Source organism: Podarcis filfolensis (assembly GCF_964270895.1).
Source record: "Podarcis filfolensis genome assembly, chromosome: 2".
Taxonomy (NCBI): Eukaryota; Metazoa; Chordata; class Lepidosauria; order Squamata; family Lacertidae; genus Podarcis; species Podarcis filfolensis.
Genome location: NC_139605.1, coordinates 90,571,365 through 90,582,782, shown reverse-complemented (window position 1 = coordinate 90,582,782; position 11,418 = coordinate 90,571,365). Strand labels below are relative to the sequence as shown.

General features: G+C 43.8%; 1 protein-coding gene and 1 long non-coding RNA gene across 2 annotated transcripts; one reads left to right on the top strand and one right to left on the bottom strand.

The window, feature by feature from the left end:
• Positions 1 to 2,309: 2,309 nt before the first annotated feature.
• LOC310755458 lies at positions 2,310 to 4,665 on the bottom strand. Its single transcript, XR_014544355.1, has 2 exons — positions 4,507 to 4,665; positions 2,310 to 3,671 (listed from the first exon to the last, which is right to left on the bottom strand). It is a non-coding gene; the product is annotated as an uncharacterized lncRNA (long non-coding RNA).
• Positions 4,666 to 4,736: 71 nt separating this feature from the next.
• On the top strand, positions 4,737 to 10,970 carry ARMC7 (armadillo repeat containing 7). The gene is made up of 4 exons (XM_083598327.1): positions 4,737 to 4,866; positions 6,708 to 6,802; positions 7,104 to 7,247; positions 9,603 to 10,970. Exons 2-4 carry the CDS (start codon positions 6,712 to 6,714, stop codon positions 9,938 to 9,940), a joined length of 573 nt encoding a protein of 190 aa, XP_083454453.1. The 5' UTR covers positions 4,737 to 4,866; positions 6,708 to 6,711; the 3' UTR covers positions 9,941 to 10,970.
• The last annotated feature ends 448 nt before the right edge of the window (positions 10,971 to 11,418 follow it).

Genomic DNA, 11,418 nt, shown 5'->3' with positions numbered 1-11,418 from the left:
AAATATTAGCTTTTTCTATCCATGTCTGAATAAAGAAGCTAGGAAGTAAAACCTGTTTTGTTTAAGGCATTTTTTTGTTCATGAACTCTCAATAAAAATTTTAAACTTAGTATTTTAGATTCCCTGTAATTTCTCCATATCATTTTCCTCTGGATTAAGGGGAAACTGTTAATAAGGTTTCACATAGCAACTGATGTTGGTAGCCGTAATGTTGGTGGAGGAGGAACAAGGGTAGGACTGTTTCTGGAGCCTCTTGAACTAAATTCAATGTTGATTCTAGAGGAGCTCTATACCTTTCCTTCTTGTCAATTACAGCTGTCATTTTGCTCCTGTTGGCAACGGCTGCATGAGTTTCCTAGTTGGCAAGAGGAGTATTAACATTCCTGGCTTCATAACAAATTGGTGGAAACACAGCAACTTAGTATTTAGTATTTAATAACTTGAGACTGCTGTCCTTTATGCACTTAACCTGGAAGTAAGAAACACTGAGTTCAATGGAATTTACTTCTGGGTAGGCATGCCTAGGATTGCACTGAAAGTAACATTAAAATACTGGTTGTGTTAATGGTGGGGGGTATTGTGGTTTCAAATTCACTTACGACGCACCCCTTCCACCTCACATTAAATTCTTTCCCCCTGCATCACTACTACCTCCACATATCTTTACCTCTCAACATGATTGATTTTTTTTCCTAAGTGACAAATTACAGTACAACAGCTATGCTCCTACAGATTGTTTAAAACCAGTAATTTCTCTATTGCATGAGCACAAGTATAGTGCTGGACATCTGAGGTTTTAAATAAAATGTCTGGCAAAGGTAATAAGTCACAAAGATTTCTTTCCTTAGATTTATACCTGTGAAAGGCAAGTTCTGCTTGGTCACTAAGCCATGGAACAGAACTGGCTTCTTCAAGACTTTCCGGGTAGGAAGTCAGGGGAATTAAGTTTTAATTAAATTCAGAAGCCAGGGAACACAAACACAGCTAGTTTTATTATACAACATTGAAAGCTAGCTAATCTGGAGAAACCAGCCAATAAAAAGACACTCCCATTCTCCATGACCTTCTTTCATGCTTACTATTCCCCTCCCCACCCCCCAAAAAAGCATTATAGGCAGACTATTTTCTAGAGAAGGCATGTTTCTCAAATAGCACAGAACCGAGACAGAAAAATATCAATTGTTAAACTACCTAGGGATTATGTCAGTGTAGATGATACTGTGATGATGGATCATTGGGCTGCCTCTGTTTCTAAATTAAAGTTCATTACTTCTTAATAAATATTAAAAGTTTCACTGATGTTAAAATAAAAAGGAACCTTATGTGTCACCCCTGTGCAGATAAGGTGGGGTTGCTCCAAAACATACCCATAGGAGGACTTTCTTCCTCATCTACAACTAGTTGCCCAAGAAACCGGAATTAACAAACACCTATTCCTCACCCAACTTGCTCTGAGAGCAGTACAAAAGACTACTCCCTCCTCCTGCCTCTTCTAAGAAGCTCTCCAAAATATGCCCATTTCCTGTTCCACCCCACCACACTACCAATTAGTAGGTCACAAGTAGGAACCTACTCAACAGGAACCTACTCCTGGCTAAGTGCTTAGGCAGGCCTTTCTCAGCCTCGAGTCTCCAAGTGTTCTTGAACTGCAACTTCAGTGCTGGGTAGCTCAGTAGGTAGAGCACGAAACCCAGCCAGAGGGGTGGGGCAGAAATAATAAATTATTATATTATTATATCTTTTAATCTCAGGGTCATGGGTTTGAGTCCCACATGGGGCAAAAGATTCCTGCACTGCAAGGGGCTGGACTATAGGACACTGGTGGTACCTTCAGTTCTACAATTCCATCATCCCTGAACACTGGTCAGATATTTGGGGACTCAAGGTTAAGAAAGGCTGGCTTAGATTCTAGTGACCATAGCCTCTTGCTCAGGTGTGGGGAACCTTTGGCCCTTCAGATGTTGCTGATCCTTGACCATGCTTGCTTGAGCTGATAAGGAGTTGTACTTCTGCAACACCTGCCCTCTCCTGCTCATTGGTTCCTTGTTCACATTCCAGAAAAGAGATCGCTGTTCACCCTCTTCGCAACTGGACCACTGTTCCCTCTCTGGTTCACATGACTTGATTCCTTACCTCATCCTTCACACTTTCCCTCAGGAAGGATCCCGTTCCTGGGTCTTGTGGCTTAAGAAGTACCCTCCCCAACCACATACTGTTTTTGCAGATCCACGATCAATTTCTCAAACTGATTCTGTGTCACTGTAAACCACCTCCCCTAAATATAAAATATATACATGCAGTGCCTAGAGTGGAGGGGAAGATTGTGAACTTTATTTTAATACTTTTGATAATGGCAGAACATTTCATTATTATACAAATTCCCAAAAAAATTATTATCATACCCCCCACTGCCTCTTGAGTACTTAAAATCTTAAATTTTGTCAGCCTATAAGCAAACAGGTGAGATCCTTAGATAATTAAAAGGAACGTCAAGGGTGACACTGTTTGGACTGGGCTGACCAGCTCAAATTCTCTTCCTTGTTCCACACAAGCAAATCAACCAAGGTAAGGGACTGTTACTCCGTTAACTTGCACTGGGAAGACAGTGGCTGCAATCATTACAGATGCTTGCAGGGAGACACAATTGTTCCTACAATTTATTGTCCAAGCTTTTGAAATGGAAATTTGAGGACAGCAGCTCTCAAATCCCACCCACCTTGCAGACCACTCAGAAATTACTGGCTGTCTCAGTGGACTGCTTAGGCTGCAAAGTTATACCCAATTAGCTAGAAGTAAGCTACCTTGAAGTCAGTAGAACCGAGTATAGCTATATGTAGCATTGACTCAAAACTTCACACTAAACAATTCCAAAGAATTTCGGTAATATATTTGCATCAGCGCATCATTTCTGTTCACAATCACTTTTACAGCTATGATCCAACTGCAGGAATTCATTCATGTTTCAAAATAAACAATTGTGCTTCATTCAGTGATTAAGCAGACACACGCCAGAAATAGACATTCATTTGTCTGAACAGTGACCTAGATGTTTCTGCATAGGAAGCAAGAATATTGTTCATCTCTGAAATATTGTCTGAAAGCAGGGATATATTTCGCGACTGGACTTAACTGCCAGGGGTCCTTTACCTTTATACATGATTACCAGCAAAACCAAAAAGGAAAAAAAAAACCACACAACTCATATATGAAATGTTTAGGGCAGCCAAGACTCACCAAAACATGGCAAATTTTTGGAGTCGTTGCAAGACCACTTGTGCTAAATCATATGCTAAAAGTTGCATAAAAAATCAATGCAAGAAACAATATGTAATCTTAGGTTCCCTCAGACTCAAATCCTTATTCTTATGGACATTACATGCTCTCTCCCAAGAACTCTCAAGTTCATTAAGATAGGACTTGCTCAAATCCCGCTGAGTAGTCCAAGCCCAAACACGCCTGTAAGAACCAATGGCATGGGAGCACAGTCATCTAGTCCATTTAGTCAGGTCTCTGTCTTTCCTCAGCAGTAGAAGGCCAATTACGGGGCTGTTTTCTTCTGCGCCAGCTCAGCCAGTTGCTGCTGGCGCCTCTGCAGCACCTCCTGGCGTTTCTTTTCATAGTACTCGTACTCCCGGGCACGGATCTCCTCTACCTCAGGGAAAAAACGATGTCTGCAGTAAACAGAGGCAAGAAGAGAGTTAAGCAAGCCATGCAGCCCAACTCCCGACCTTTGCTTACCAGGCGTCCCTCAACAAAGCTCTATCCTGCCACCCACTGTGCATGTTAGTACAGTACACACAACCCATTCCTTTTCTGGTTGGGGAGGTTCTAAAACATAGGGCGAGTCCTAGCTAGCAAAGAACCACACACCGAAAAGTTCTTGGAAAAGAGAGTAATAAAACTTCCTACGGCCATTAGACTGACTGAGACTTCATAAAGAGCTATGAATCTGTGTGGGGTGGGAGAGTTGGGGAAAACTCCAGTCAGTCTTATGCACGTTTACCCAGCAGAAAGCCCCACAGAGCAATGGGGCTTACTCCTAAGGAGCGCTGCAATGGGTTTGCAAACCTGTTTCCTCAAAAACACAAAGCCTTGCAAGACTCGAGAGACCAAACAGATTGCATATGGCACAAACCTTCCGAACCGAAGGAAAACCCAACCCAGCAAAAGTCTGTATCGCAGCAGATTCGCTAGCTTTTAAAGGCACCACAAATACACTTTTTTGGGGGGGGGGTCTCCTTTGTGAAGTCCACAAAAATGGGATCTTGCAAGAGGACTGCCGCGGACTTTTTCACGGTGCAGTCCTATGCGTGCTTATGATGCAAAAGTTCGGCGGGGATCACCCCCAAGAAAGTGAGCCGAGGGCCAAAGCCTTAAGCTGAAAGGTCAGGCAGCTGGAGAAGCTTGCTGGACTGTGCACTTTGTTTCCGACCTCAACACCAACCCCTGCCAGGCTCCTCGAGCTCCTCCTCCCTTTGGACTCCTGCCCAGGCCCTCTCACGGCACCTGTACACGAAGGCGGTCGCCAAGGCACAGAAGATGCCCCCAAACAACAAGGGCTTGGACAGACGTTTCTTCGCGGAGAAGCCCGCCATGGCTGGAAGGGACTCGGCGGCGGAGCGGTAGAGCGGACCCTCCCACCTCTAAAGAGTTCTTGTTCCCCGCTAGGGTGCTGCCCTTAATGTAACTCTTCTGCCCGTTCTTCAACGCAACATCCGGTTTCCTGCGCGTTCCTGGAGTTTTTTTCCGTGCGTGCCGGCGTGTCTCGTCCGGAAGTTCCGTGCGAGGTTTTGCTGTGCCTCCAACCGGCTGGGCGATAAAGCGAGGCCGGTGCGGGCAAAGGAAGGAGCCATCCAAGGGCAGCAGGTAACGAAGTGGGCGGGGAAACGAACGGAAATACCCAGGGTTAGATTCCTACGGCAATATCCTATCCTAGACCTCGGTTTACCTGTAAGCCGCCTGGAGTCCCTATCAGGGGGAAAGACGGAGTACAGTATAAGAAAATACAGTGGTACCTCGGGTTACAGACGCTTCAGGTTACAGACTCCACTAACCCAGAAATAGTACCTCGGGTTAAGAACTTTGCTTCAGGATGAGAACAGAAATTGTGCTCCGGCGGTGCGGCGGCAGCGGGAGGCCCCATTAGCTAAAGTGGTACCTCAGGTTAAGAACAGTTTCAGGTTAAAGACAGACCTCCGGAACGAATTAAGTACTTAACCCGAGGTACCACTGTATAGACGACTACTACCACCACTACTAGTAGCAACAATAATATGTTAACCTAGGTCTTTTTCAGCCATGTTCTGGTCAGGGCAGCCTTCCAGGGGTCAGAAAGTCTTCCAGAATAAATATGAGAAACCTGATCCGTCATATGACATGTTTTCCCATGGTGGGGAGGACACCCCAAAGGAGAGGGGAGTGGCAGTTGTTTCATGGGACCATTAGATCATACACACGGGTGACGCTGTGGTCTAAGCCACTGAGCCGCTTAGACTTGCCAATCAGAAGGTTGGTGGTTCGAATCCCTGCAACGGGATGAGCTCCCATTGCTCTGTCCCAGCTCCTGTCAACCTAGCAGTTCAAAAGCACACCAGTGCAAGTAGATGAATAGGGACCGCTGTGGCAGAAAGGTAAACTACATTTCCGTGCGCTCTGGCTTCCATCACTGTGTCCCATTGTGCCAGAAGTGGTTTAGTCATGCTGGCTACGACCTGGGAAGCTGTATGTGGACAAACACCAACTCCCTTGGCCTGAAAGTGAGAGGAGCACCGCAACCCCATAGTCGCTTTGGACTGGACTTAACCATCCAGGGGTTCTTTACCTTTTACCTTAGATCATACACAGGTAAATACTGGAGAAGTGGTGTTTTAAGGACACATCTACACAAGTCGCAAAGTGTTGCCCTGGTGGAGTGGTAGGTTATAGTCACACAGGCTCATTTATTTTACTGGGAGCTTTTCCATAGTTATGTGGAGGAACTGGAGAGTAGGAATACTAGTTGGTGGGGCATCGATTGAATTTTTGTACGCCCTGTGTCTTCTAGTTCCCTGTTTAGTTAATATTTAAAAGAGGAAGTAGTAGGTGTTCTTTTAAAGGACATCGGAGAAATTGGCAATATTTTTTGCTGTAATTTTGAGTACACAAAGGTGAGGAGTCTAGTCATGATTAGAAAATGTTTTATGTCAAATGGTTTCCTGCCTCACTGAGAACCTAAGAGTTGTCCTGAACAAGCACATATAAACCATATCCGTGTTTTAAAACACTAAGGGACATGAACAGAGAGTTTGTCGTATGGCAGCATAGGAAGCTTGGAGGGAGAATGTTATAGGCAAAGATCTACCTTGGAAAGTTTAGCTTCATGGTTTGTTTTCAGGGCAAAAGTAGATTTGATTCTACAGACATGTGGAAGTACTTTTTTGAGGCAGTGGGATTTTCCACATTTGGGGATGGAAAATGCTTTTTCCTGAACGAAAAGCAAAATGCGTTTAGGAAGCCTGCCCCATTCGAAGAATAAAGCTGTAGTTTATTCACTGCTCGTATAAAATTATTAGCTTGAAATTATACATAGTCTAAAGAGGCTAAACATTAAAGACAAGGAAATTGGGATTGAAAATGGAGAAGAAATCTTTCACAGAACCTTTCAGGACTCCTGTAATAGTACATCCTTCAGAATATTATTTCAAATGAAACTCTGCCTTTTCTTCTAGCACCATGTCCCAAAACCACAAGGACCTACTTGGTCTGGGTCGCCTTGAATACCTACAGGCCCTAGTCACTGAATTCCAGGTGACTGAGAGCTCAGGTGAGTATAATTTATTGGCCACTAGCTGCTTTTGTTCTATGCGTATAAATGCCTTGCCCATCTTAGTTGCTTCTTTCCTCCTCTCAAGCGTTGTTGCTTTGGTAACACAGTTTTTATTCATTTTCATCTTTAAACTGTTTAACATGGTTGCATTGTATATATTTTTGTTTGCATTAGAGCATAGGACATGCAATATTACATAAAAATCAAACAACCACAAAAACTCAAATAAACGTTTCTGAATATATTAACAAAGTTGTGCCAAAAATATTACCTCAAGAGTTGTTTTATATTATTTCAGAAGCCAAGGAGCAGGTGTTGGCCAATCTAGCTAATTTTGCTTATGATCCTAAGAATTATGAATATCTCCGGCAGCTGAAAGTATTGGACCTGTTCCTAGATATGCTCAGTGAGGACAATGAAACGCTTGTGGAATTTGCACTTGGTAAGGCTTGGGTTTAAGCTTGATGCTTACTATGAATTAAAGCAATTTTTAAGAGCTTCTCTCAGCCTTCACACTTGAAATTATACTCCCACATCGCTTTAGGGATAGTCAAGTTAGTCAGTTTTGGTACATGGCAGTGGTTTTTTTACTTTTACCTTTATGGTAGTGGTTACAATGGTAAGCTGGGAAGGCCTCGTGGTTCAGCCATTAAATCTCTAACTGTTCAATCCTGTACATGTCTGCTCAGACCTATGTCCCACTGTTCAGTGGGGCTTCCTTCTGGGTAAGCAAGCATTGGATTGCAGCCTGTGGCCTTAAGTAAACTTCTCTCTTTCTCTCTCATCAGCCTCAAACCCCCATTTAATGTTGACCTCTCTTACAATGTGTATAAAAGCAGGATTACTAAGAAAATGTGTGTGAAACATTTTAGTGTTCAATGCACTATATAAATACTGAATATCATCATTATTAAAATCTGTATCCTTTGTGGGGGCAAGATAAATCTTCACAATTAGAAGAAATTTAGTCAGAGCAGCCAGCTAACATTGTAAACTTAGGAAAAGAGCAGTTACTGTGCCATTCCAGTTGTTTTTGGACTCCAACTCCCCCAGCCAGCACGCTCAATGGTCAGGGAACATGGGAGTTGCTGTCCAGCAAAATCTGGAGGGACATAGGTTCTCCATACCCATACAACAGTATCACTTGTTAAGAAAACACAATGGGTTAAATGTATCGGCCCACACAGTGTGGGAATAATTGTTTACTTTTATTATCATCATGCTAATTACTCAGCATCCAAAATCTTTCAGCAAATGATTCAGTTTTATTTCTCGAAGCCATGAGCAAAACAGTTGGTCCCCATAAATCCCAGGACCTGTTAACATACAGGATATCCCACTTCTTGTAAAAGGCTGCTTAGTCTGACATGCGGAGTTGAAGGAGCAGGTGAGACACTGCTGAGCCAATAAGAGCAGGAAGCAGACGAGTTTTGAAAACAAAGGAGCATTCTCTTATGCAGAGGCTACAGCACTTACAGGAGTGCACAGTGCCTTCTAGTGTTGTGTGTGGGGAGTTAGTATGAATGCTTTGGTTGGGGGGAAAACAGGAAGGCTTTATCAGAATGAAAACAAGGTAGATAATTGCAATCAGAGGGAGTTGTTATGGGCAGAAAGAAAGAAAACAAAAAACTCTTTAAGTTGAACAAGAACCCAGTGGTGTTCTTTTATTGCAGATAGCTTAGTGTGTAACCCTGCTGGGTTCTTGTTCCACTTGTTTTCTTTCTTTTCCCTCTCATAAAAAAACTGTGTGTTAAGCAAATGAGGAACCTGTGGCAGAGTGTAGTTAAATAGTTAAACATACACTAGTATTGCCACCAGTCAACTTTGCAAGACATAAATTACATCGTTCCCAGCCCATAATGCCCTGTGCCTCTTGCTAGCTCTTCCCTTCAGCATCTTGTCCTTTGCCAACAGATTCCAAATTCTTCTTAATCACATTTTGTAAGTGGCAGACCCCCCCTTTCCCCCCAATGTGTGCAATGTTTACAATTCTCATGACAGAATCTGAATATATAATAGAAGTTTTAACCTGTGTCTGCCTGGCTATAACTCCCCCTGAGATCTCCCCTCCCTCTAGTAACCAGTTGCTTTCATTGTGGATGTTGGGGAATGAGGAAGGGAAAGTCAGGACAGTGCAGAGGCAAGCACGCAAGCTACGTAGTGAAAGACTTAGATCATGGTTTTCCAAACTTGGGTCTCCAGCTGTTTTTTGGACTACAGTTCCCATCATCCCTGACCACTGGTCATGCTAGCTAGGGATGATGGGAGCTGTAGTCCAAAAACAGCTGGAGACCCAAATTAGGGGAACCCTGACTTGATAATAATAGTAAAATTACTTTATATCCTGCCCATCTGGTTGGGTTTCCCCAGCCACTCTGGGCGGCTTACAACATATATAAAAACACAACAAAACATCAAACATTAAAAAAGAAAATATCCTGTACAAGCAACAAATAAACCAATAAATCAATAGAAACCGATAACAATAATAAACAGTTTACAGTTATACCCAAATTAAAATTACCGCCAACCTCAACTAAACATTTAACCGACACCAACTCAACAAAAAACAGAGGAACCAAAATTGGAACAGTTTAAAACATATTAGCCAGTTGCCCCAGCCCAAGAGTTGTTCCAGCAATGTCCCTCTGGCCTCCCAGAAGCCTCTTTTAGCCGTTCATGGTGAGTCTGAGTGACTTAGATGAACCTGGTTGCCTCAATACCTGTGGCAGTGGTAAATGTGAAGTAGATGAGAAGGCTGGTCCTGTCTTTACTATCTCATTCTCTCGTACTTTAGGTGGCCTTTGTAACCTCTGCCTGGACAAAATCAACAAAGACTATATCTTGGAGGCAGATGGTGTCGCAGCCGTTGTCGGTTCCCTCTCCAGCTCCAATGAAGAGACTGTGATGTCCGCAGTCACTACTTTAATGTACTTGACCACCCCCCAGTCTCGCCAACAGATCACAGCTCTTCCCGTAGTGGAATGCATGCTGCGCTTCTCCCTCTCGGCCAACCGGAGGCTACGAAACCTGGCAACCATCTTCCTTGAAGATTACTGCACCCCTCATCAGGTAGAGGCGGCCAAGGCCCTGACCGAACACACCGCCCTAGGGATCCCCCTACCAAAGGACTGATGTGGCACGGAGGGCAGCCGGAAAGCTTTTCTTGGAAGAAGCAGCAGCCCTTGTGTTGGAAAAAGCCAGCCCTCGGGTGAGGAAAATCATCCCCGGAATCTCACTTCAAAAAGAGACTCTTCAGGAACTGTTAAGCACCACGAGGCATGCATCCGATGCTGTCATTTTTAGGGGCTTCTGAAATATTTTGGCATCTAGTCACATCACACCATGCTTTGGTGGGAGGCTAGATTACGCCGAGGTGTCCTGCTGCCTAGCTCTCTTGGGTAAGCCAGCCTTCCATCTGCTGGGTGGGCTTCTCACTGGCACAAGACAGCAGGAAGCCCCAAAACAGGGCATTGCAAAGGCAAGGAGGGGCAAAGTTGAGCCAGTCCAGGATCTGCTGGATCCTAAGCTGGTCTTAGTACCAAGATGCAGTGCATTCAAGGTGAATCTGGGCCCAGTTCCTACACTGACCTGGAGATGGTGCAGCGATCTGGCCCAGTTCAAGCCTTACTGTTCTCCCCCACCACCACCGCTTTGCAGCCAAAGTGAGCTGCAATTTTATTGATGCAGTATGGGCTCTATTGCTTGGCCAAGCCCTGTCAGCAGGGTTGGGAATTTAGATTGCCCCTTAAGCTTGTCTTTCATTCTACTGTAATGAAAGTCAGTCGTTCTATTGGAATGTGCGTGGGATTCCTTGCCAATAGAAGTTCAGCAGGAATCAGGAGATGTACCACAATTATGCTTAGTTGTCTTGTTACGTTTTGTTATACATCTTTAAAAATCCCAATGCATTTTTACTTTCTTCCTTTTTTATTTTTTACACTTCCTTTCTTTTTTAAGGAAGCTTGGCAGAGTTCCATTACTGCTTTCTTTCAATTGCCTTTGCAAACTCTGCATTGTTCAGACATGCTTTTGGAGTGTGAATTTTTTTAACCAACCAGATTTGATTGATGGCTTTACTGTTGTGGTGGTATTTTGTACCGCCTTGTTATATTTTCTGTGAAAGCGTGGTTTATAAATATTTGAATAAAGAACAGAGATAAAATATTGTTATCTGGAGATTTAAATCCTGCTACAGGACCCTAATAGCTATTATAGTGGATATACCTTGGAGCAGGAGAATACAGGTGGGAATCCTGTTGCCCTCCAAATATAGTTGGGACTCCAATTCCCATCAGCCAGTGCGGTCAGGAATGATGGGTGTTGAAACATTCGGAAAGTCATGGGTTGCACATCCATGCTTTAGCTGGGCTTTTTTTCCTTTAAACAGCAGAATGAACAGAAGACAGGTGAGCAATAGCGAATGGCTCAGTTGGTTAGAGTGTGGTGCTGATAATGCCAAGTTTGCAGGTTTGATCCCCATATGGGACAGCTGCATATTTCTTGCATTGCAGGGAGCTGAACTAGATCAGAGCTTTCCAAACTGTGTGCTGTGACATGTTACTGTGTCAGCTGCAGTGTGTAGGTGTTGTTAGGATCGTCCTACTCTCATG